The following is a 27478-nucleotide window of genomic DNA, read 5'->3' on the forward strand; positions in this document are numbered from 1 at the left end:
CAGTAAGCAAAAATGGAGGGGGGTGGGGTGCATGCATATGGGGGATGTTCTGTGAAATGGGTAATCAGTCTGTCTGTGATTCTGCTGGTGGCTGTGACTGAGTGGAGAAGAGGGGAGAAAGAATTTCAGAAAGTAAGCAAAAATGGAGGGGGATGCAAGCATATGAGGCAATGGGGCCCCATATGCATGCATCCTCCTCCATTTTTGCTTACTTTCTGAAATTCTTGGGGGGGTGAAATTTTATTTATTTATTTTACATTTTATATCCTGCTCTTGCTCTTGCTCCAAGGAGCCCAGAGCGGTGTACTACGTACTTAAGTTTCTCCACACAACAATCCTGTAAAGTAGGTTAGACTGAGAGAGAAGTGACTCTCTCAGAAATTGGGAGATATCAGGCATAAAATCACTCTCTGTGTGTGATTCTGCTGGTGGCTGTGATTGAGTGAAGAAGAGGGGAGAAAGAATTTCAGAAAGTAAGCAAAAATGTTGGGGGATGGATGCATATATGGGGCAATGGGGTATGTGAAATGGGGAGATATCAGGCATAAAATCACTCTGTGCCTGTGATTCAGCTGGTGGCTGTGACTGACTGAGTGGGGAAGAGTGAGGGGGGAAAGAATCATTTCCAAAAGTAAGCAAACCTCTAACTGAGATTCTCAGATGTTGTTGACTACAGCTCCCAGAATCCCCAGCCAAATGCAACTGCAGCTGAGAATTCTGTAGTGAACAGCATCTGGGAATCCCTGTTAGAGGGATCAGTGCTCTGGTGTCACTGAGAGGGAAGAAAAGTGAACTTTGAGAATAGTCAGCACTGATGCTGCTCTACTATGAAATGTCAGAGAGCTTCTGGTTTTCTAGAGCATGAAATAAACCTCATCTATAAGTATTGCCTTTTTATAGGACTTCCATTATGTTTTAAATTGTTCTGGAGTTGACAGCAAATGTGAAGGCCTTAGGGGATGGCAATGTATTGAGTGCAAAACATGCAGTGCCTGTAGAATCCAGGGCAAAAATGCAGTACATTTTAATTCCTTAATGCAGTATAATGTTCAATTTAATTTTCAGTATGATTATTTTGACTTAATTGAGTCAAATTTACAGGCATAGGTAGGGACTATTTTTAAGATAGTCAGCATGGTGTAATGGTTAGAGTGCTGGACTAGAACTGGGGAGACCCGAGTTCAAATCCCCATTCAACCATGATACTTGCTGTGTGACTCTGGGCCAGTCACTTCTCTCTCAGCCTAACCTACTTCACAGGGTTGTTGTGAGGAGAAACTCAAGTATGTAGTGCATAAGTCTGAGCTCCTTGGAGGAAGAGCGGGATATAAAATGTAAAATAAATAAATAAAAGGGTGAAAATAAGGAGCAAGGACTACTTGAGTATTTTGCCTGCTTAATCATGTATGCACAAACAGTACTGCAGATTATTACTTATTTAGCCAGCAGGGATAGATTAGAGTAGCTGAGGTAAAAATTGTCCAAATCCAGGCCAATATAAGATACAACCCTGGCCAGCATGAGAATTGTCCAGTACCAGGCCTTTCTTCCACACAAGAAAAAGTTAAGGAAAGCACCTGCTATACAAGCCACAAAATAAGTTTATCCCTAGTCCGAGTATATATCCTCTCTAATAAAAACCTTGGTGTCCGTCCGTGGACACCAAGGCGTGTGTCCGTGCCTGCGTCGGCCGTTCTGGGCATGCGCAGAGCGCATGCCCAGTATGGCCGACGTAGGCACGGAGACAAGTACCAGGCGGCCATGTTCCTGACTCTGCCCGGCTGCGGAGAGGACAGAAGCGGCTCGGGCAGCCGCTTGGAGGCAGAGGCGGCGGCGGGACGAGACCACCCACGGGCGGCAGATGCGGCTGAGACAGCCGCTGGAAGGCAGAGGCGGCGGCGACTCTGCCCAGCCGCGGGGAGGACAGAAGCGGCTCCGGCAGCCGCTTGGAGGCAGAGGCGGCGGTGGGCGGCTCGCCGGGGGCTGCTGCGGGCCGAGCAGCCCGGGACTGAGAGACAAGCAGCAGCTGCGGAGGCCAGCGGCGGGCCGCAGAACCAGTACTTGGCCCAGCCCTCTCTGCCTGCCTCCATAGTCCCGCCTTGCCCTCCTCAGCCGCCACCCGCTGGGCAGCGCGGGCTCCCTCCTCCCTTCCCCATCGGCTCCCCTCAGGCGGCGGTGGCAGCAGCAGCACCCAGACTCCGGAAGAAGGGCAGGGAGGGAGGGAAAGAAGGAGGAGGGAGCCTGCTGGGTGGGTGGGAAAGGAAGGCGAGCGGCGGAACTCTCCCCTACTAGCGCCCGTTATTTAAACGGGCTTGAAAACACTTGTACATATATATTTGTAAGAAATTGAAAACAAAAACTCTGGGGATGACAAATCCTGTAGGTAGCATTGCTAACATTTAGCGGCATACTTCCGTATTAACTTTATGTTGCCAAGATTCCAGGACAGAGACAGAGAGGCTCTCAGGCTCGGACTGGCCCACAGGGCAACAGGACATATTCCCAGTACGTCCTACCCGCGCGGCACCTCTGCACCCCAACTCCCACCATTAATTTCCTATTCTGCTCAAATACATGTTAAAAAGCCTGAGTGAACAGAAAGGTCTTCACCTGGCATCTAAAAGAATAAAGTGATGGCGCCAGGTGAGCCTCACTGGGGAGGCTATTCCATAAATGAGGTCCCACCACTGAAAAGGCCTTCTCCTTAGCAGCCACCTGCCTCATCTTGCTTGGCAGGGGCACTGGGAGCAGGACCTCCGAAGAGCTTAAGGTCTGAGTGGGGACATATGGGGCAAGATGTTCTCTCAGGTAACCCGGTCCCAAGCAATTTAAGGCTTTAAAGGTTAAAAGCAGCACTTTGAATTGGCCCCAGAAGTGGACTGGGAGCCAATGCAGCCGACAAAGCACTGGTGTGGTATGATCAAAATACCCAGGCCCAGTTAATAATCTTGCAGCCCCATTTTTGTACCACCTGAGTTTCCAGACTATTTTCAATGGCAGCTCCATGTATAATGCATTGCAATAATCTAAGCAGGAGGTTACCAAAGAATGGGTAACTGTGGCCAAGCTATCTCCACCCAGGTAAGGACACATTTGGCATTTCAGCCAAACTGATAAAAGGTGCTCCAAGCTCCAGAAAAAATATTACAGACGCTAAGCCAGTGCAGATGATACAGAATGGATTCTGTATACTTGCCCAGATTCCCAGCTTTCATTTTCAGAAAAGCGCTATGCTCGAGCCCTTCTAGAAGCTGGATTATGCCACAAAAACGTCCAGAGACCATTTGAGCCTGGCTGAGAGCTGTGTAGAGCACTGCTGGTAAGTCCCCTGATGAATGTTGTCTTTGTTTTATGTAGGAAATGCCTGGAGGCTTCTTTTCTTTTGGTATAAATCTTTATCATGTGAATAAGTACCAAGTGTCTATCTGTGACTTGGCTTTATAGAGCAATTCTATGAACGCCTACTCAGGAGCTCAATTGGTTTTAATGAGACTTCCTCACAGGTACGTGTGTATAATTGAAAAGTTCAGTGTGGAGTTTTTTTGTTCTATTGTTCCTATTACTCCTTAATTTAGTTTTTTATGTATTTGTGTGTGTATGTTTTATTTTGCTGTAAGCTGCCATGAATTCTCTCTCCCCTGCCTCCACTGCAGGACAGGGGAAAAGAAGGTTTGCTCTCTGATAGAGAAGTTTGCTCTCTGTTTGCTGATGGTTGCATTTATTTCAGCATAAAAGAGACAGCATTAAGAACACTTTTCACAGTTATGCAATAAGTTGCCTACATTAAAGTATTTTAACTCAAAATTGTTTTAGTGTTTTGAGTTACATTTTATATACTGGTCTCAGGGTATAAATGATGACAAGGCTCAAGAACCCTGCAAATCTTGATTGCTAACTGGACAAAGAGGCAACTTTCTAATATGGTGATTCTTTTATTTAGCAGGGGGAGAGTAACTGGCCCTATCCACCCCCCGGCACAGTACCTCCAGTGATTGTTGCTGGTATCTGCCTTATGTTTCTGTGTAGACTATGAGCCCTTTGGGGCATGGATCCATCATATTTATTTATTACTTATCTATGTAAACCACTTTGGAAACCTTTGTTGAAGAGCGGTATATAGATATTTGTTGTTGATGATTCCTAGTGCTAGTTCTGTAGTGTAGAATTTAGTGGTTATCATTAATGCACTCAGCACTGCTCCTCAGCATAAGCTGGGGTATCTTAACAAACAAATCTTAACCAATAAATAGCATCTTCAAATATTGGAAGGGTTTTTTTGGGGGGGGAGGTGTGACAGTATTTCACACAGCTAAATAGACAAAGTTATAGACAAAGAAGATATTAGAAAGTGTTGGGATATAGAATCTAGGTGTTTAAATGCTGCCTGAAATTGTGAGGTAAAAGATCCTTCTCCAAATGTTGGTGGTTGGTGTCCAAAGCAGACCCAGGTAATCAGCGCATCAGCGTAGTATAGTGGTTAGAGTGCTGGACAAGGACTGGGGAGACCCAAGTTCAAATCCCCATTCAACCATGATACTTGCTGGGTGACTCTAGGCCAGTCACTTCTCTCTCAGCCTAAACTACTTCACAGGGTTGTTGTGAAGAGAAACCTAAGTATGTAGTACACTGCTCTGGGCTCCTTGGAGGAGGAGCAGGATATAAATGTAAACAGTAATAATAATAATAATATTTTGCACAATATGCAAAATATTTGCATATGCAAATTAGGTTACCAGAATTGGGAAGCTCATATATGGCAACTCTACACACCAGGGGAAATGCTTGACTAACAAGCAGAAAGTTGCTGGTTCAAAGCCCAGCTGGTATGTTTCCCAGACTATGGAAACACCTCATTCGGGCAGCAGCAATATAGGAAGATGCTGAAAGGCATCATCTCACACTGCGTGGGAGGAGGCAATGGTAAACCACTCCTATATTCTACCAAAGAAAACCACAGGGCTCTGTGGGAGCCAGGAGTCAAAATCGACTTGATGGCACACTTTACCTTTACACACCAACCAAAGCTGGGCACAGGCAACCTTGGCCACAGCTGCTACTTGAACATCCAGAAAGAATTCTGGATCCAGAATGTCCCCCAATTTGTTCCAAAGGGTGTATTTAATGTTTCAGGGGAACTGCAGCCCCATCCAAGACAGTCCAATTACTTCCAAGTGGATCAGTGCAACCCACCTCCAACAAGACATTCAAACAAACTAAAGACCCGCCTCAGGTTCCCTTGGCCCCTGCTTCCTCCATATCTCCTCCTTGGGTTTCCCTTCCATTGTTTTTAGCTTACAGGAACCTATGCTAAATGCTCAGGAATGCTCAGGAAAAAGGAGGACACTGGTCTACCGACTTCTGAGGTCACAAAGGCACATGAACTGTGAACACAGATCTCTTTTTTCTGTTTATTCTCTCAGCAGGGAGGAGGACATCCCAACAATCTGATGAAAATCTCCTGTAAGGGAGGCAGTTCACCTGAGTCAACCATTGCACATGCTCCAAATGGGGAGATGCTTGCACAGCAGGGAGAGTGGTAAAGGGTGTGTGTGTCCCTTTTCTCCACACCTGCCCTGCTGAAATATTCCTTCCCATCAATGAGCTCTGGCTGCTCTAGATGGCTGAAGCCCAAAATAAAAACACTCTTCATAGCGAGGGGGCATCCACTACCAGATGTCATTGCAAATCTCTACATATTTATATAGCTTTCAAGATTTGATCAATACACTTTCAGAACATTGAAAACGGACAGAAAGATTAAAAACAGAAGTATACATACAGCCGTTCCATAACACAGTGTGCTGCTGTCAGCACTGTGTTGTTATTAATTAGAGATCCACCACATATATGATGATATCCCATGCTGAAGTCAAAAGCCTGAAGACTAATTTGCCATGGCCAAGCCCCAAGCTGAGCGTCGTGTCCACCTACAATCCGAGTCTCTGTCACTTTTTCATCCATAAGAGGCCTTGTTCCACATTCTAGAAACCAAAACACAGTAATGCTAGTGAGTGGCCATGTCTACAAGGGTCCCATAAAGCACAGCTGGCATTGAGCAACACCAGTGATAGTTCTGAACATATCAGCTTGGCATAGCCATATAAAGCACTTTCCGATAGACTGAGATTATGCAAGTCTGAATCCCTATACACCTCTATATCTCTCTCTCACACACACACACTACCAGAAGTTCTTTCAAATAAGTATGAGCATTTTAGCCTACTTTCCAGTAGGCTTATGAGATCAGCCAGCATTCCATGTGTGTGCCCCCCTCCATCCACTTGCAACACCTGTCTAACTGAATTGAACCAAATTAGGTACAGCTGCAGTGAGTGACACACATGGACACCTCAAAGGCGTAGTTTATGAAGATGTCACCCACCCCAGTTCAAGTTGGTGGTTGTGTAAACATTTGAGGCTCAAGTGGGCTAACTTGTGAACCGCCTAACCGATTTGATCCAAATTTGCTACAGCTGTAGAGACACATAGGGACACCTCAATGGCGTAGTCTGTGATAATGTCATTCACCCCAATTCAAGATGGTGGACATGTAAACGTTTGAGGCTCAAGAGGTCTAACTTGTGGACCACCTAACCGATATGAACCAAATTTAGTCCAGTTAGTTTCTTCCAGATAGTGGAAGAAAAGTAGGCAGATTAGTTCTTACTACAACTTGTTATATATTACACACCGAATGATTTGGTGCATGCTTCAAGGTTAATATCCTAACTTTTTGATTTATAGAGGTCTATGAAATCATACATGGTGTATGATTTCATCCTCAGCTGCAGTGGCCTTTGTCTTTCAACCAGTTAGCAAGCCACACATGTACTTTCTCTCTTAATTAAGTACTAAAATTACAGCACAATTTAAGTACTTAATTAATCCTATGCATGTCTATTAAATTCAATGGGGCTTATTCCCAAATAAGTGGTATAGGATTGCATATTCTTGACTCTCTGTAAGAGAACTCCCCAAATTATTGCATTTAAGTGGGGGGTGTGGCTGTTGGGGTGGACATGACTATGGGGGCTGTCATAGAGCGCACGCCTGCACTTCTGAACTTGCGACTACATCACTCATCACGTGCGACAATGGAGTAGGATAGTTGTGAGTAGCAGGAGCTGGAGGGGTCTGGAGCTGGGGGCTGTAACCGCTCAGTTATAGCTACACCCGTGGTGACAGCCAGCACCTTCAGTCAGACACTGCCTACGTGGCCGCCTACTTTGCGAGATCGTAGTGGCCCTATTAGTCACCTCCGTGGTGGACAAATCGGAGGAGCGACAGGAACAGTTGCTTCCTGGAGGGCGGCGCCATTGAAACACCACCTCCAAGTGGGGGTGCAGCCGCTTCCAGGCCAGCTTGAGCCCCAGAGCCTGTTTATTTGTTTAACTTCTATACCGCCCAAACTTTCGTCTCTGGGTGGTTAACATAAGAACAATTAAAACACATACAAAAGTTAAAACAATGCAACAATTTAAAAACAGCCATAAAACTGTTTGCCCTCAAGCGAAGGAGAGTAGCGGCGCCTTTGCCTGCGCGCCCTACACAGCACCATCTTGACAGCAGATTCATGTCCTGTGAGCTGAACTGAGGGTTGACCCGGCCGCAGAGGAACAACAAAGCAGGCGGGCGGGCTGCGCTCCGCGGATTCATCATTCCCTTTTGGACCACATTGCGCAGAAGCCCGCTCTGCCCCGCTGCGCTCGCAGTGACAGCCCTTCCGGCCCGTGAGGTGAATAAAACTTGGGGGCGGGAGGGAAAGGAACCAGGAGCTTTCCACTACGCGTGCGACCCTCCTGGCCTAGACGGACCTCTGTCCCCTGGTCTTGCGAAACGCGCGCTCCCTCTGCCACGCTCCTGCACGGCCGCTCCCCGCCAAGGTGCGTAGGCGCACCACGCCCGAAGGCGCTTATCTCGGGCCGCATGATGCGCAGGCGCACCACGCCCGAAGGCGCTTATCTCGGGCCGCAAGATGCGCAGGCGCACCACGCCCGAAGGCGTTTAATCCTGCTAGCTGTTCGCTTCTCCTCGGCCCAGCCTCGCTCGACGCTTTCCGCCGGCTCAAACCACTCAACACACACGGGAGGGGCCGCAGAGCGGTGGGGGGGGGGCAGGGAGGAAGCAACCTGGGCTCACCGTCTTCGGGACCAGGAATCAGTGGGGCCAGAACTTTGCAGAACAGCAGCAGGAGCAGCGCCAAGGGGGTGGCGGCTGGTGGTGGCGGTGCTGCTGCTGCGGGGAGAAAAGGGGGCCGCATCGTCGTCCTTGGAGGGAAGCGACCGGCTCTCTCGCTCCCGCCCTTTCTCGGCCAGGGGGCGGGGCTCGCTCTGGGCCACGTGCCTGAGGGCGCGCAAACGGTCCTGCCACGCGCGGCTTCTGCCCTCTCTGTGTTCTGTCTTGTGGCCGAGCGAGGCCAGATGTTGGCCTCCTCTCCCCGCGCCCCTTGGGCATGGCGGGACTCCCGGGAGAAAGTGGTGGCCGCGGGCTTCTGCTGCTGCTGCCACCCTGACAAGGGGGACCCGCCTGCCTGCCTGCCGGCCCTTCCCAGCCCTCCTCCCCGCAGAGGTTCTTATTAGCGGTCTTCTTCGCTTTGCCTGGAAGGTCCTGCTTCAGCGAGGATCGCAGGAACAGCCCGGGGGGGGGAGCAGCAGAGGGTGGCTGCTCTTGTTGCCCTGCGCGGTGAGCCGGGCTGCTGCCTGCGAGTGGAGAGGAAGGTGGGCTCGCTGCTTCCCTGCCCGCCAAGAGCCCCTCCTGCTCGCAGGCAGCTGCCGAAGTGTTTGGGGGGCTGCTCTGTGCCCCCCAACGCCCTGCCGCATCCCTGGCACTCTCCTGCTAGCATTCTCCGTGGGAGCAGCGATGAAGCACAGCCTCGGGGCACAGCAGCCTCCGCGGGTTCTTCTTGGCGGGCAGCGAAACCGCGAGCCCACGCTCCGCTCTGATGCGCAACTCCCTTGGCGGCAAACCAGCCTTTGCCTGCAAGTCCAGCCTCCGGGAAGGGTTTAGGGGCGTTCTGTTAGTCCTCCATGGAACAGCGTCTTTTTGCACACTTCGTTTCTCTTTTCGTCCCTTCCTCTAGCTTAGATCTACCTTCCTATCTCTTTGCTTTCTTCTTAAGATAGGCGAACTTTGTCCGCTACAGCAATCTTTCTCTTCAGATCTTCCTCTTTTTAAGCGATATGAACTTATACATGCAGGGCTGAAAATCGGGGTGGGGAGGGAACAGGAGAGATGCTGCTGGACTCACCTTATTACCCATGGAAAAAAGAGAGTATTTGTAGATCACGTTAAGGACATTTATGATATGTTACTTATATGCCATCTCTGTGGGGCATCCAGGTTGCTAGAATCGGGGCGTTCTGAACAGTGAATTCAGAGCAAATCGGGGGTGCAAGTTACAGATGGGTCCCAGCCCTCTTAGGGAGAGAATTTGTGCAGTTATGTCTAGGACTTGAGTTGACAGAGCTGTGCTTTCCTATGTGTGACCTGCTCTCCCAAGAACAAGAAGTCCCAGTCTTCCCTGTGCATATAGGTGAAGAGGGAGAGCCGGTGGGATGAACAAAGCACAATAAAATCAGGCACATTTACAGTATCTCATATTGGTAGGATTTATAGATCCAAGCGTGAGTAGAGTCTACAGATTGCACATAGAAAAAGTGAGGGATCGCACCTATGGACGCTTGGGCTACCGGCAGCCATACTACCAGGCAGTGTAACCCAGGCTACCTGGCTGAGGACTGCCAGGATTGGGACAGAGCCTGGCAGGTCTCACTACCAGCTCTACCCAGGTTGGTCTGTGCTACCGTGAGAATGATCTCAGTATGTGTCCACCAGAAACATGAGGTAATACAAAGGGAATTAAAATAAGTTAAAAGCCACCAATCACCTAATTTTCAAAACCAGACAATACCTTTCTACAGTATGACTCGTGCTAAGTAGAAAAGCAGATAAACAAAATACAATACAAATGATTTAAAAACAGAGGCAGTGTATAGAACTGTAGCTGCTTTACTATGGAACACAAGCAGTTAAACTACCTAGCTATTTTCTCTACTGAATGTAAACTTGTAAGAAAAAATTGATCTGGTGGAGATAATTCACAAACTTGCAATGAAAAACAACAGAAAAAAATCTTTGAAGTGAATTGGTCTATTTGAAAAATGTTTGCAGCTGTATTAGTTTATTAGAATAAAAATATTTAAATCTTGATTGGCTAATTCCATTATTAAACCAATAATTAACAAGTTATGAAATTGGAAATTTTGAAAAAGGCTTGACATAACATAATGTTTTATGGAAGACATTGGAAAATACTACGCAAATACAGTGTTACATATAATTTTCAAATCCCAGATGCATTTCAGCCTTTGCCCCCACAGGACACACTGTCATGTTTACTTGAGGAACACACAGACCTAGTAGTCCAGTCCCTGGCCAAAGGACCTGTCGGAATTTCAGAGTGGATGAGGTTTCTCATTGGATCCTATGCCTAAATGAAGGGGGGGGGATTGGGTAGACACCTGGCAAGGTTTGCTACAATGCCATATTGGTTTTGACCCATGTGCATGGAACCATACTGGATTTCTCTTTTTTTCCCTCTTCCCATTAAAGTGATACCAAATATAATGTGTTCATTGAATTTCTCATAAAATCTTCTATCAATAGGAACTAGTTTCCTAGCAAACTTTTGCACTAATTGCCAGATGTCTACCCCCAATTTTTTCCCCTTCATTTAGGCATGTCCTTACAGGATCCAGTGAGAAACCTCATCCACTCTGAAATTCCTGCAGGTCCTTCAAAGAACTGTGTCTCATCCTCTGCTTGGAAACAGCCTATGGCTCTACCTGCTTCTGTGGCAAGAGTTAAAAAGGAAATCAGAGTGGGCAGATGCTGCAAAAGGCTTCTTGTGGGTAGGAAAGCTTTACTATAAACCTGTTCAGATAGTTCAGGTTCTAGCAGCTTGCAGGTTGATCTTCAGAACTGGGTACAGTTGTAATTATAGTTTCTTAGACCTATGAAATGTAGAAGTATACGTACCTAGTTTTTTGTGGTTTTTAAAAAATCTTATGTGCTGAGCTGTACATCATTCATTTTGTGGTTCTGCTGGTGCCAGTGGCATAGTGACAACAAGGGCAGCTCTGGGACAAGATTTGGGATTGCCCCCATTATTATTTATTTATTAAAACATTTCTATACTGCCCAAAAGTTACATCTCTGGGCAGTTTACAACAGAATAAAAAGAAAGTAAAACATTCGTTAAGACAAAAATGGGTTGGGGGGGGGACATACACATTACAACTATATAAAATTTTTAAAATAATATTTTAAAACACCATTAAAACCATTAAAACAACATTAATTAAAAGCCTGGGTGAAGAAATGTGTTTTTAAAAACATTTAAAAAGCTGTCAGAGAGGGGGAGGCTCTTATTTCACTAGGGAGTGCATTCCAAAGCCTCGGGGCAGCAGCGGAGAAGGCCCGTCCCTGAGTGGCCACCAGATGAGCCGGTGGCAGCTGCAGACGGACCTCTCCAGCAGATCTCAGTAGGCAGTGGGGTTCATGCAGAAGAAGGCGTTCCCTTAAATACCCAGGGCCCAAACTGTTTAGGGCTTTATTGGTTATAACCAGCACCTTGTATTTTGCCCAGAAACATATCGGCAGCCAGTGCAGCTCCTTCAATACAGGAGTTATATGGTCTCTCCGAGATGACCCAGAGACCAGCCTGGCTGCCACATTCTGGACCAGCTGTAGTTTCCGGACTACGTACAAGGGCAGCCCCACATAGAGCGCATTACAGTAATCTAGTCTGGAGGTTACCAGCAGATGTACCACTGTTTTGAGGTCATTCATCTCAAGAAACAGACGCAGCTGGCGTATCAGCCGAAGCTGACAGAAGGCACTTCTGGCCACCGCCTCAACCTGGGACACCAGGGAGAGGCTCAGATCCAGAAGCACCCCTAGACTGCGTACCTGTTCCTTCTGGGGAAGTGTGACCCCATCCAGAACAGGCAGATCAAAATCATCTCTCAAGTTCTGACCCCGGACAATGAGTACCTCCATCTTAGCTGGATTCAGTCTCAGTTTGTTATCCCTCATCCAGCCCATCACTGACTCCAGGCAGGCATTTAGGGAGGTTATGCCCTCTCCCGATGATGCTGACATGGAGAAATAGATTTGGGTGTCATCAGCATACTGGTAGCACCCTGCACCAAATCTCCTGATGATCTCTCCCAGCGGTTTCATGTAGAAATTAAGCAACATTGGAGACAGTATGGAGCCCTGGGGAACACCATACAAAAGTTCAGATTAGGGTTGCTGCTGATGATACTCACCTGCCACTCATGCTTCGCTCGCTTCTCACTTTCCACTTCCAAAATGCTGCTTTGCCAGGCCAGGTTGCATCACAATCTAAGGATGTTACCATATCACAGCCAGCTATGGGACATAGGCCAGTGGTGGAGGCAAGCAAGTACTGCAAAGACCAGCGTGGGCTATGACAAGTGACCAAAACAGGAGGCAGCAGCAGAATGGGGCAGTGGATCACCTCAGAGATTGGGTGTATAGTGTCCAGACGACCCCAGAAACAAAGCACAGGTGATGGGGTGGGGAAACTCCAGTGACCCTAGGAAATCCTATGGGCGCTGGAGGGCCATGGACATTTGCACTCCACGTTCCATTATGTGTATGCACCTAGGTGGTGCAACAATGGCTGATGTCCAGACTAACCCTGCATTGTTGCACAACTTGGGAAGGGCAATTTCCCCCTTCCCTCTGAAGTAATTCGTGGCTCCTGAAAATATATTCCTGAGGGCCATATTTTCAGGAGGCACAGTGGGCTTTAGAGGGAAGGGAGATAGTGGGGAATTGCCGCTCGTCCAACAGCACAGTCTTAGTCTGCATGTCAGCCTGTGTCTTCAAAATAGTAAAATAAATTTAAATGTGATGTAGAAACAAGCATGGTTATATACTTCAATTTTCCCCAGAGTTTCCATTCAACACCCACCCCACACAAAAGAGGGGGGAAAGGGTCCCACCACCACAAATTCGACATATCCGGAATTTTTACATCCCTTGATCATGCACACAAAATACACTCACCTAACTTCAGCAATTGTTCTTCTGACAAACAACTGGTAGGTAGAGCCAACATGGAGCAACATGCTATACAATTTTATACTTTTCTTTTTGAGATTCACACAACCGACAGTGCAAGTATTTGCTGGTTCATATTTGTTCAGTGTTAACAATGCTGAAACTACATACAGAGGTAGTTCACATGACTGGGTGGGGCGGCAAGTGGAGGGCAAGGCTTGTTAAATGTACCTCCCCACCCCGGACAGGCACTGGACCTTGCTAGGAGTATGGACTTTGCTCCCAGTCAATCCATGCTGCAGCACGAAGCTCGAGTCTGGGACAAAGCTCTGGAGTCCAATCCCACAATGCACCATGCAACACATGCAATGCATTGGGGGAGTCTCCCAGGAGACAGGCGCTCTAGGCACCTGTCTCTGTGCCTGCTGGGGCTAAATATAGCCCCTGAGAATATACAAGCAGTTAGCCAGGGTTAAGGGAGCACTTGTTCGCTTAACCTTGGCTAGCACCTGGCTCCAAAGTGGCGCTAGGAGGCACTGCCCCGCCACAATCAGGCCGATCCTGGCAGTTCTCACATGTAGCCTAACCCAAGCATCCCTAGCCTGGGTTAGGCTGCCCATGAGAACAGTCTCATATTCTGAATTGGTTCACCTCTAACACCAAACCATAGCTTGGCGTTATATGAGCGAGCCTTGTACTCGCACGCTGTCTCATTTCTCCTCGTGTGCACACATGGCTTTAATATATTAATGGCCTTGGTTTCCAGCCCTGCTTTGGGAGACTAATGCAGATGTGCTGTGTTCTGTTGCTACTGGAAAAGCAAGTTGAAGGAATAAGAGAAACTTTTCTAATTCTTAAAACCCCAAACACCATGTAGCTACTTATGGGTGAATTTTTATATCACTCATTCCTGAAGAATGAACTCTTTCTTTATATATTCTCTCAGAGTTTTTCTGATTGAACAGACTTCAGTTTTGAACAAACTGAAGAAATGTTTATACTGTACATGGTGCCTGTATTCAGTTGTAAAACATGTTTTATTTGAAAAATCAGGAATAATATGGCAACATTTAGCATTTTTTGTGTACACTGTTTTGCAATTTCATAGAAACGAACATTCCATACTTGGGATACTATAATTTGAATGGTACATGTCTGTCTTCTCCCTTGAAGAAAAAGATTTCTATCATACAGTATGCTAAATTACTAGTCTCGAAGCATGTTTGACCCCTTGATTTAGCTAGCTAAAGATTAAGATTATCATATTTTAAATTACAAAATTGAATGTATGTTTTAAATTACACAGTTAAATGTTTTAAATTAAAACTTTAATTTAAGATTAAATATCTTTGAATCTATTGAAGGTAATAGCAGAAGACATGCGAGCTGCTGAAAATATTTAAAGTTGCTAAAGATATTCACAACAGGAAAATACTGAGGTTATTAACACAAGTGAAAACTGTGTTCTATACACACAGCTCCCAAACTTGAGTACAGGTTTTTGCTTACACGGTTTATGCTTGTGTGAATGACCTCATTATGTTTTTAAAGCAAAATGATTTAATTCTAGTACAATAGGAGACTTTGCATCTTCAAAGAATAAGATACAAAGCTACCCACTCTACTGTCAAAAAGATCAGAAGCGATGGGATGCTTGCAGCGTTCTTATTGTTAAAGGCAAGATGTGACTCTATCCAATCTCTGTAATTAGCTGTACGTGTATAAACTGTTGGATGTTTTGATGGACAGCCTCTACCAAAACTGGTGATTCCCACCACATAATACTTGGTGGAATCTGGGAAATAGCACATCAGGGGTCCACCGCTGTCTCCCTGAATGTGAAAAATAAAAGACAATTTGATTGTGGCTTATGATATTCAAAAATTTGACAATACAGAGTGATCAAATAAGTCTGAGGTATGTGTCTCATGAATATCCCCCCGCCCCCCAAAAGTTGATTTTTTGGACATGGATGAATCTAGAAAGCCTACATGTGGTAATCTTTGGGTGGACAAGCAGGCCACATACACAATCTTATCATGAAATATTTGGGGAATTCTAGCTTCAGAATCAAAATGTTTCCCTGGAAAATCCAGTGATCCATCCATTAGTTATCTAAAGAACTCATTAGTTACACAGGTACTGATACCCACCCCTCCAACTCACCATGCACAGTTAAGGTGGTGCTCATCTGCGAGGGAAATGCCATAACTGTGATGGCAGGTGCTTCTGTGATCAGCAGCCTGTATCGCCCCAAGCTGAGGATCACAGAAGTGCTTGCCATCACAATTATGCTGTTATAACCATGAGTGGTGAGGTTGAGAGGGTGAGTGATGGGCTAAGGTGTGACTTCTGCACCCACTTTCACTGCTGTAATCATGTACAGCAGTTTTGGGTAAAATATCTGAATAGGATTAAGTGAACCAAATATTCTGAACAGAAGCAAATAAATGTCTTTCCTTTTCTGTAATGCTCTGTACTCTTTTCTGTAATAAAGGTGTTATCCCTCACACCTTAGCTTATGCTAAACAGTGGTAGCAGTTTGTTAACTGGAGTTATAGTGCAACTTTATTGCATATACATTCAAATGTGCATTAGAAATATAGTGTCCCCCTTTTCTTCCAAGTTACTTCCTTATTTGTCTATTTTTTTTAACCCTCTTCCTGTATCATGAAGTCGTACTGCTGAGCTGAGTATTTCAGAGTAGTTCCATTGGTTACCTTGCATCAGAGTTTCCACTGAAAGGAAAATAGTTTGACTGACTGAAGGCAATCTTCACAGGTATGGTAATTGGTCAAGGTCATTCTACAAACCACCTTCCCCCCAATTCTGGCACCTTCTGTTTAGTTTCATCTCGGCTTTCCGTGGGCAAAGAAAAAAATGAATGTCCAGTTTGGGATGCTGTACCACATTCTGCAGCATTTGGAGGATGATAGCCTAGCACAGTCCATATTAGCATGGTTGATATAGCAATAGCACTTACATTTATATACCGCTCTATAGCCGAAGCTCTCTAAGCGGTTTACAATGATTTTAGCATATTGCCCCCAACATTCTGGGTACTCATTTTACCGACCTTGGAAGGATGGAAGGCTGAGTCAACCTTGAGCCCCTGGTCAGGATCGAACTTGTAACCTTCTGGTTACAGGGCGGCAGTTTTACCACTGCGCCACCAGGGGCTCTGGACATCCAACAGTATTGGTCTTATTTTGGCACCTATGAATTGTTCCCCAAGTGCCATCTCATCCTTGCACACTGTTCTCAGTTTGGATGGTTGGACAACCAGACAAATAAACTGGCAATGACAGCAACATAGATCGTGTGTGTGTGTGTGTGTGTGTGTGTGTGTGTGTGTGTGTGTGTGTGTGTGAATGGTCCTTTTGGATGAGCCATTTGTTTGCAGCCATACTTTCTCAATTTCTCTGGACTATCAATTCCACTCTGTGTCACAGCAGAATGGGAAATAATGCACAGCTTCCTCTGCTCTGGTTCCACCACCACATCATGGTGTGTGGTTGATAATTACAGCCTTACCCTTCTTGGGTTCATATGATACCAATGTCTTGGTATGCCCCAAATCTGCTGCACACTCTCTCTAGAGCTCTTCATGATGGGCACAAAACACACCAGTCAGGACTAGCAGCTACATTTACAGTTCTTTTGGGTCAAGAGGCTTCCACATTCATGTTTTCTCAGGATGGCTTGATATTCCATTCCGTGATTAATGCACGTTCAGCCTCTTAGTTGGTTTCCCTAGTAGTGGAATAGCATTTTCTGCCATTCCTGCCTATCATGTACATAAGCAGCTACCTTATACCGAGTCAGACCATTGGTCCATCTAGCTCAGTATTGTCTACACAGAGTGACAGTGGCTTCTCCATGGTTTCAGGCAGGAGTTTCTCTCAGCCCTATCTTGGAGATGCCAGGAAGGGAACTTGGAACCTTCTGCATGCAAGCAAGCATATGATAATGAAGCTGAGATGTTGTGGGTACTGCCTGTTGTGATCCGTCTGCCTTTGTTATGATGGCTTCTAAATGATGTGTGTGTATGTATGTATGTATTTATAAAGTATTTATACTCTGCCACTACTGCTTGGGGCAGCTCACAACATCACGCCATGTACACTGCTCTGGGCTCCCTGGAGAAAGAGCGAGATATAAATGTAAAAATAAATAAATAAATACATACATACATACATACATACATAAAACAGACAAGATTAAGGTAAGACACTAATAAAATTAAAGAAGTTAAGTTAAACTACTTAAAACCCCAGGTTAAAACACTGTTTCAAATTAAAAGTTATTTAAAAAGCTAAAAACTGAGAACTATAAAAACTAAAGAACCTACCTAATGTCCTAAGCGGGGGGGGGGGGGGCACGATGGTGACCGGCTAACAGCCTAACTTCAAAGCTCCTGCTTGCACTTTGACTTTCCCCCTCCCCAGACATGCCATCCAAGGGGGAGAAAAAGATTGAGGAAGAGTTCCAACAGCAAGAGCCACCCCCCCAAGGAAGGAGGGGGAGAACAAGGAAGAAGAAACAGCTGAAGATCGAAAACTTCCTCTCCCCCACTGATGCAGTGATGGGTGATTTGTTTACTTTGAGTACCAAGAACAGATTCACAGCCCTGGCCACGGAAGCCCCCACCAGCACTGCCAAGCCAGCACCCCAGGAGACAGATACCAACAATCCACTTTAGAACTGTCTCATCGGAGGGATGAGGAGGGAAACTCCTCAAGACAGAGGGATGGAAGTTTTATAGCTGGCCAAGCACTTTACTCTCAGTCTGACCTTGTTGCCCAGCAGCTAAGCAACACATGCTTGATTTCTGCTGAAAGTCTGATTATAATTTGAGGGCATCTGAACCAAATTGGGGGACAAATACAGAATTTAACACAAACTTTTGCCCATTTCTTGGCTAAGACCCAGCAAGGAGTTAAAAGCTCAAGTGACATCAACAGTTCCCAGCCAGCCCTCCCCTCTGCCTCTGCATCTGACTCACTGCACTGGATATGCCCAGAAGCAACTGAAAATAACAGGGATAAGCTGCCAAGACTCTTGCAAACCCATCAGATTCTTATCCACCTCTCTAGGAAGGACTGTTATTTATGGGCAACCCGAAAGAAAATAGTCACTTTCCTCTCAGAGCTCTTAAACCAACAAATCCCCCCCCCCCCCCCGACAGAGTTGGTGAACTTTCACTTTTTACCGGCAGACTATAAAAGGCTATTTATAGCTTTTAAGTTAGCTCAAGTGCCCACACAACTACTCCACTCAACCCAGAGCTTACGACAATTAAATATAACCTCTCACCGTGTCTTTAAAGATCTTGGCACCAGTTTGTTAATCACGGGCCTTTTAAACACCAGCAGCAATAAACCTGGCAGTCACACTAACAATAAATAAACCTGGCCCCGTGAGAGCTGTAGCAGCGCCTCACAAGCTGAGACACTCCAAGGACACAAATTCTAAACAAGCCTTCCAGCCAAGGTAAGCCACAACCAACTCTCTCTACAGAGTGGCCGATTCCCATCCCTGCAGACAAGATGATCTGCTTCAACTAAAGAGCAAGCTCACTGCACTTATGCAGAGACTGAGCCCCAAAACACAAAGAGATGATTACCCAACCACAGACACTGAAAGCGATCAGGAACTGCCAATGGAAGTCCAGCTGTCACCTCCCAAACACCTGCTAAAGGTGAATTCCACCAATTTTGTAACTGAATCAGGAACTGAAACTGCATCAGAAAGCAACTGTGATCACGACCGATCCCCCAGGTTCTCCCCTGTCTTCAATTAATATCTTTGGACATACAGAACAGAGGTCCTGGACACAGCTGACATGCGTCCAGGAGTAATGCTAGCCACAGACCCACATTTTGATAGTGTCACTGCCCTCCTTGTCCCAGACAGGCTATCGACACCATGGACTCCACAGGCCCTCCCTGCAATGCCCTCTCTCAAATCTGAGGGGTTGGCCTCTGTGATGGAAGATCTGACTCACACATACATCTTGACAGCCAATGAGAGTGAAGGACAGAGCCCTCCCCCCCCCAGCATCACCCCTACACACAGAACCATCATATTACCCTTCTGCTAATTCAAGGGATGCATTACCTAAATTGCAAGAGCTGGGAACTGACATGCCCTTGTCCAGTGATGCCCAAGTGGAGTAGGCTTGTGCATTTTGTTTTGATGTTTCTGTTTCATTTTTGGCCTGAATCTGAAACACCCCCATTTTGTCCTTTTTTCAAAATCAGCCAATCTGAAACACTTCAATTTTGTTCTTTGTTTGAAATTGCAAAATTCGAATCCGAAATGTTTTGGATTCTTAAAAAATGGCCCCGGGGCAAAACTAGTGGGTGGGAGTGGTAGTGCCCAAAGGGTGGGAGCTACCTCCCAAATTTCAGAGGAATTGGGCAAAGGGCTGATTTTTGGTGAATTTTTGAAGTTTAAGATTTTTCTCATAGGGAATAATGGAGGTTTCAGCAAAAGTATAGCTTCACATCAGGGAGAAAGGGGGTGGCCCAGAGCAGAGTGGGGTGGGTGGTAGTGCCCAGGGCAAGGGCAAGGAAGCTGCCAGAATTATTTCAAAGGAATTGGGCAGAGCGCTGATTTTTAAAGATTTAATGGAGTTTATGTGTCTTTAAAGTTCTTCCCCATAGGGAATGATGGAGGTTTCAGCAGCCCCATAACTGCAATTGGGGGGCACTGGGGTGGCCAAGAGCGAGTGGTGGTATAGAGCACATAGGGTGTCAACCACCCCCATGAGTTGCTAACCCATGGGGTACTGGGTTCTGTTGTTTCTGAGATGTTTTGAGTGTAGATTCTCTGGTAGCATATGAGAGTGGATTCATGGTTTGTCGTTTTAAATCTCATATGCTGCCAGAGAATCTACAGGCTGGGCTCAGGCTGGCAACAAGGCAGGCATAGGCAATGGCATGGCATCTCTCAAGGGGGTGAAAAAAAATCTTCTAGAACAAAAAAGCAGTGCAGCAAATAAATCAATTCCCAGGCTGACATGCAGTAGCCATAGCAGGCTGGTAGGCTGCGCTCAGGCTGGCAACAAGGCAGGCAGGCATAGGCAATGGCATAGCATCATCATGGCAACTTGAGGCATGCTATGCAATGCAAACTAGTTCTCTCTCTCTCTCTCTCTCTCTCTCTCCAATGAGGCAGAAAGGCAGAATGGTGAATGAATAACTAACTTGTTGAATGAATTGAAAGCCCCTCCTTGAACTCCCCCTCACCCCTTTCCCCTTCCTTCAACCCTTCTCCTGGCCAATGTGGGATCAGTAAAGAGTGGCAAGAGGCAAAAGAGCCGATGGGGAACAAGGAGAGAATCGTCAGCATGTCAGCCCATGCTTTAGGTCACTGATCAGAAAGTTGGAAGGGCGGAAAATTCAAAGAGATGTCAAACACAAAATGGAGACTGACTCACAGATCGCTACAAAATGGAGGTCCGAATCAACAAAACATTTTGTAGCCGAAACAAGGACATTTTGTTTTGTGCACAAAACCTTCGGATTTGGAAAATGGGTCTTTTGTTTTGTCTACAAAACACCCGAAATGGCCCATTTCGAGTACAAAAGGTTTTGTACCCAAAATGTTTCACACATCCCTAAACTGGAGACTGTGGTCATGCTAGACAACCCTCAAGGGCCAACTTATACCCAGGTCCATACCGCTATCCTCCCTGATATGAGATCCCAGACCACCTCGGTAGCCCCAGAGGTCTTCAACGCACAGGATATACTGCCAGGAACTGCCCCTGACAATGCTGAACTGAGTACCCAAGAAAGCCCACCAGAAAATGGGAGTATGCTGGACTCTCCTACTATCCTTCCTGGACTGGACCCAGGCCAGCTGGTCGATGGGACAGAAGTGACAAACTGAGGGCAACATCCGGGTCCCCGGAAACAGATGGACAGAGCCTGGAAGATGCCCCCCTTCTCCCTCAGAGCCTCTCCATGACATCCAGAAGACCAGCATAAGGTTACCCTCCTCAGCTGGAATGTGGCTGGGTGGGGTGCATTGGCAAAGCACGCCTGTTTCACTGATTTCCTGGCTTGCTATGACATCATCCTAATACAGGAATCATGGACGATGGAGGAAATATCACTTAATGGATTCCTTTCATTCTTGGTTAGAGCTGAGCCAGCGAAGGGACAATCAAAAGGAGGCTTGGGGATACTAGTCTCCACCGCTCTTAGCGTGACAAGAGCTCTTCCTTCATTCAAGCATTATGCTATGACAGCTTTAATTCAACTCAGCAGTTGCTCCCTGCTGATAATTAATACCTACCTTCCTCCACAACAGTGGAAATCCCAGCTAAGCATAATCTGGGCCAAATTGGAAACCTACACTGCAGACCTTAGTCTTTCTCACCCTGACGCACTGGTGATCCTGGCTGGTGATTTCAATGCTAGATTGGGCAGTGACGATCACACTCTTTATATGACACATCAACATCAATGCCTCCCCCCACTCAACCATGAGGATGAGGGACTCCTTCCCAACCGAACAGCAAAGGACCAGAGATCAAACTTTGTAGGACTCTGTCTGGCACAAACAGCAACTAAACTTAACGTTTTCATCCTAAATGGTGCTGTCCAGGGAGATCAGCTTGGAGAATATACCTATCTATCAGATTCAAGAATAAGCACTATTGACTATGTTATCATTTCCAGGGATCTGCTTCTTCTTGTAGAGAGCCTAGAGGTTGTTCCAAAATTTGATAGCAATCATTTTCTGATCGTCCTCCATCTAAAGTCTTTTCCCTATCCAACCCACACTGAGAATTGCTACCAACCTCCAATATTCTCGGCCAGAAGATCTCTCTGCTATGCCAAATGGTCTCCACAACTGGACCATGCCATAGCCAGGCTGCTTGCCTCAGAGCGGTTTCAGCATCTCCTACAGGCCCTGGTAGCAGTCGAACCTCCTGATAGACCCTTGGAGGTCTACAACACTCTGGTGGAGGAAATGCAACAGCACCTAAAAATGTACCTAAAAAGGGAAAGTAGTGCAACCCTACAGCAGCAACATCATCACTTCAAACCATGGTTTGACAAAGACTACATTAAAGCCAGGAAAGCTCTCATTACTTCCTACCAGAAGTGAACCAAAGGCAGCAATGGACCTGCTACAGCAGAAGAGAAGTTACAAACAACTGGTGGCGCATAAGAAAAAAGAAACCATGAAACACAACTGGTCACGACTCATCCAGGCAGCCCAGTCCAACGACACAGCAACCTTCTGGCACATTACCACATGCAACCATAGCAACGGCACGAACCAAATAGATTGCCATATTTCCCCCAGGGAACTGGGGGAAAAACTTCCATGAACTTTATGAGGATTCCTCTGCACTGAGCAGACACCCTGAGCAAGCTATAGAGGACACAGCCACATGGATACCTACTGACAACATCTGAAATCAAGAGCCTTGTAGCTCACTTGAGAACTGGAAGGGCCCTAGGGGAGGACCTGATTCCACCTGAGGCCATTAAAAACAATATGGAATGGTGGCCCCCTGTTTTGGCCTCACTATTTACCTACATTGATACACATGGCCATTTCCCCAAGGACTGGGAGACAGCAATCATTGTCCCCATTTTTTAAAAGGGTAGCAAAATGAACCAGCCAACGACAGGCCTATCAGCCTACTCAACACAATCAGCAAACTATATGTGAGACACCTATACTGGAAAATACAGGACTGGTTGGAGCAAGGAAATCTGCTGGCAGAGGAGCAGGCTGGCTTCAGAGAGGGACGATCCACAATCAACCAGTGCCTAGTACTCCAACATCTTCTTGAAAAGTACTCTTCCTGTAACTCAACCTCCCTGTATGTAGCTTTCATTGACTTTAAAGCTGCTTTTGACTCTATTTCAAGAGTCAAATTATGGGAGAAGCTAGAGGCTTCCTTGACTGATCGGCGACTGCTATTCCTAATACGTATGCTACACACTGATACATCACTCAAGGTAAGGTGCAGCCCTCAAAGACATCTCACTAGTGCCATCAGTACATGAAAGGGTGTAAAACAAAGTTGCATACTGGCCGCGTTATTCAATTTCTACATCAATACAATGGTGGGGCAACTTAACAACATAGACTTCCATCCCCCTAAACTCACAGGAGCCCACATTTCCACCCTATTATATGCGGATGATGCAGCAATACTCTCAAGGGCCCCAGTTGGCCTTAAACATGCACTGAAGGCATTAGCCCAGAATTGCAAGGAAGATCTGCTTGAGCACAACTATCAGAATACCAAAATCACGGCCTTTGCCAAAAGGCCCCAAACCCACTCCTGGTTCATAGATGGGCACAAGATTGAGCAGGTCCCTTGTTTTAAATATCTGGGGACAGTCCTGAACTCCAATGGTTCTAGGAAGACACAGGGGGAATATGCAACATTAAATGCACAGAGGAGCACCTCCGCTATCCTTAAGTTCTTCTGAACAAGAGGTGGTCACTATATATCCGCAGTGCTAAAATTGGATGAAGCTAAGCCGCTAGCAGAGTTACCAGCTTGGCCCCTTCCCCAACTTTCTCAATCTGGAATGTGTGCAATAAAAGTTCCTAAGAGCAGTCCTTCAAGTACCAAGTTGTGTCTCTCTCACCACTCTGTGGCTGGAGACTGGCCTGATGAAAGTGAAGGCAAGGGTCTGGATGAACATTGGTTAAAGCTCTCCCGCTGCCCCTCAGGCCTTGCCCCCCTAAAGCTATGTTATGACTTCCAATCCAGTTGGAAAGAAGTAAACTATGAGTTTTTTAAAAGGCCCTGGGCCTATTCCTGCTTCTCTTAGTGAACATGAGATACAACCAGGCCAAGGCACTCATCAAACAGATATAGAGTGACAAGCTGACATAGGCAAGACCCCAAACTTCATTGTCAGTGAAGGACTCAGGTATGCCAGCTCTCCTATGTCATACCTAATGCAACTGGAAGTCCCAAAGCATAGGAGGGCTGTCACACTGGCGTGCTGCCATGTTCTCCCCTCAGCTGTGCTTGCAGGACGCTATAGGAAGATCCCAATCTCAGAGCATAAATGCCCCTGCAACTCAGGGCAGGTAGAAACAACAGGTCACATCCTCCTGCAGTGCCTGTTCTACAGAAACAACCATACCTCTCTCATCTTACCATATGAATATTCTGAGCGAACAGACCAATTTTACACCTCTTTGCTGCTCTCCGATAGCAACCCTGTTACCACCTACAGTGTCGCCAGGTTGTGCACGGCAGCGATTAAAATTAAGCGGACGTTGACCTCCCACTCGTGCCCAGCATCCATCTCTATGAACTAGAGTGCAGCCCCATCTGCTGTCTTACTGTGGTAGTCCAAAAACCTATAGACCCACAACATCCTGGCTTGTCCCTTTCTGGTTCATAGTTGTTCCGGGAAGAGTATTTCTGATTACCTGTATCTGGATTTTAATCATATTTTTGTGTATTTGTATGTCCTTATTTTATATGGTATCATTTTATTGCATACCAGTTCCTACTTACTTTTAATGATGCCTTTTATTTATTTATTTCCTCTTAGACAGTAATAGAAATATTTCAAATCCTTTATGTTATATGCATGCAGTGTATTATCTGTTGCTGCTTGGTTTTAGTGCATTCTTATGCCTTTTTTAACATGTCTCTGCTCGCAGCCATAGCTATATTTTCAATCATTATATGCTAGTAGTGTGTTTAGAGTGTAATATATATTGCTACTTTGGTTTGTGTAATAATCACCTCTTTTACTTTATGCTGGTCTGTGACCATAATAAAGATTGATTGATTGATTGATTGATTGATATCTAATGTCTGGAGTTTTTCATTCCAGACATGAGATGCAATGTTCTGGAGGAGCTAGTTTCATCTGCCCAAACTAGGCAGCACAGAACAATGCACTGCCTCAGATGATTGGTCAAATAGTCTATCACCTTTCAGGGTCAATTGAGCTTCAAGGAGAAATAAAACTTCATTTTCCAAAGAAGTACAGGACTTAATTTCCTACCCCTATTGAGTTAACACTGGCATGGGACAGAAACTACTCCAGTGATGAAAGTCCAAGCGGCCCTAAGAGGCTTTCCTCTTGGTGAGTTGACATTGGGTTAGAATGGAGACTACCTGACGAACCAGTCAATGCAGATTGGGGTGGTTCTCGGTGTCATATTTTTTATTAATAATAGAAATTTCATAACTGGTGGAAGGGTATAATTGGGAGTACGGTAGTTTGCATGGTTGAGCTACATTTACCCACCCAGGCTCAAAATCCACCCATAATACAAGACAAGGCTTTAAACATATTTTTAATACTGTGGTTATGGAACTGTGTTTTCAGTTTTTGTAGAGCACCTAGTGGATAATAGGTATTTTTAGAAGTAAGTAATGATGAAGAAGAAACTGAAATGGTTATTGCTTTAATTTTCCTGTAACATCAGAAATATCCATTCTACCACAGCAATCTAAAATAATACGTTTTTCCAAATTTCCTAAATATTTTGGAGCTGCTAGTGGATATAACACAATTTAGCCTAGAGACGAGACAGTGGGGGACATGATACCCAGTCTCCCTTAGGTGCTAAGGAAGTGCCGGACCTGTGCAACTTCCAAGCCAGCCCAGACAGTGTAGCAACGAGGCTGCTGCAGAGTGACTTGAAAGTGCTTCCAGAGGCACTTGAAAGTTATTGTGCAGCAGCCCTTCTGTCTAGCCCACCAGGGCTGCCTTTGGCATTGTGCAGCAGCCCCAGCACATCCTTAGTGTTGACAGGAGAGTGTACATCATGTCATGCACTGTGATGTCCGCAATCGGTATAAAAGCAGAATAATTCCTAGTTTACCTGGCAGCCTCCTTTAAACCCACTTTCAGTGCCAGCACAAACCATATTCTCTGTTATCATTCCTCTATACCAGCGCTTTTGATTACAGATTTCCAGTGAAAAAATGTCCACCTGAGCTTCTTTTAATGTATACTGAAGTGGACCTATAATAAAAACAACACAGTGTTAAGAAGTATGTTTGTGTTTGTTGATGTTCTCTAAAACAATGTTCTCAATGAGTGTGGCATGGCACATTATTTATTTATTTATTTATTTATTTATTTATTTATTTAATTTCACACATTTATATACCGGCCCAAACCAAAGTCTCGGGGCGGTTCACAACCATAAAACACCACAAATAAATAAAACATTAAAATCAATTAAAACTCCAAACGCTGCTTAAAACAAAATCAGTTTACAATATCTAAATTACAACAGTTAAAAGGCCTGGTTAAAAAGACGAGTCTTCAAAGATCTTTTAAAAACCGCAAGAGATGGGGAGAGTCTTATGTCAACGGGAAGCGCATTCCAAAGTCTCGGAGTGACAACTGAGAAGGAAAGACATTAGTCTTTCCAAAGGCAGCACTATTCTTTCGGAGCAGGGGGAGAATTGGGGCAATCACCCAGCCCTGCACCATTGAGCTCCCCCATCTAGGGCACCCTGGGCCATGCAGTGCAGGTGAGGCAAAGTGACCAAGTGGAGATTCTGGTCGGAGTCTCCTCTTCCTCACTGCCTCCAGCCCAGGAGCATGGCTCCAGCTGCAGCAGCTGAGCTCCAACCCAGCTGAGCCTTGCAGTGTGCTCTGCTTGGCTGTGTGCAGTGGCGGCTCTGGTTGGAGTACAGCCCAGCCAGAGCTGCCACTGCACATAGCTGAGCAGAGCACATCATGGGGGCCCAAATGGGTCAGAGTGCAAGTGCAGCTACTGTAGCAAGAACCACACTCCAAGGCTGTTGGCACTGGGAAGACTCCGGGCAGGAATTTCCTTGCCACTTTAGATGGGGCATCACCCATGGGATAATATCCTTGTGGCAATTGTTCAGTTTGTCATAATTGCGAGAAACTTAGGAATCCTTTGAACCTCCAGGAATATCTCATAGGAGATTTTTTTCAACTGCAATACTAAGGGGGTGATTTGTGTTATCCAGTGCCCTGGTGCATTACTACATGTGGGGACTGCTACTAGGAATATACAAACTAAAACTGAACATAAAAGTTTCATTAGAAAAGGAAAAATACAGGCACCTTTGGTCAAACACTTTTTTGCGCAGAAGGATATTAATGTATTCTAATATATAGGCTTAGGATAAGTAGTTTCAGAATTGCTATGTTTGATTGGAATTCAGTTTTATGGTTTGTTTATTTATTACATTTCTATACAGTCCCAGCAATCCAAAGGCTCTGGGTGGTTTACATCTGCTTGAATTACAGTAATGGAAAATGCCTGATACAATAGTATTTAAATGTTGAGAGACGTTAGGAGTAGAATAGTAAGAAGGCAGTGTCCCCCCTCCCCCTACTGTATTTAGAATTAGAAGGTTGAATATACTCAGTTAGTA

The 27478-nt window shown here is 45.7% G+C and overlaps 1 protein-coding gene across 1 annotated transcript in view; it reads right to left on the reverse strand.

The window, feature by feature from the left end:
• The window catches only part of LOC128344036 (serine protease 56-like), a 60860-nt gene that overhangs the window by 7589 nt on the left and 25793 nt on the right, over positions 1 to 27478 (reverse strand). The window contains exons 4-5 of the mRNA XM_053293470.1: positions 25939 to 26081; positions 14701 to 14924 (exon numbers count right to left, since the gene is read on the reverse strand). Coding sequence (XP_053149445.1) covers positions 14701 to 14924; positions 25939 to 26081 — 367 coding nt within the window. The remainder of the gene's footprint in view (positions 1 to 14700; positions 14925 to 25938; positions 26082 to 27478) is intronic.

The sequence above is a fragment of the Hemicordylus capensis genome, chromosome 2 (assembly GCF_027244095.1).
Source record: "Hemicordylus capensis ecotype Gifberg chromosome 2, rHemCap1.1.pri, whole genome shotgun sequence".
NCBI lineage: Eukaryota > Metazoa > Chordata > Lepidosauria > Squamata > Cordylidae > Hemicordylus > Hemicordylus capensis.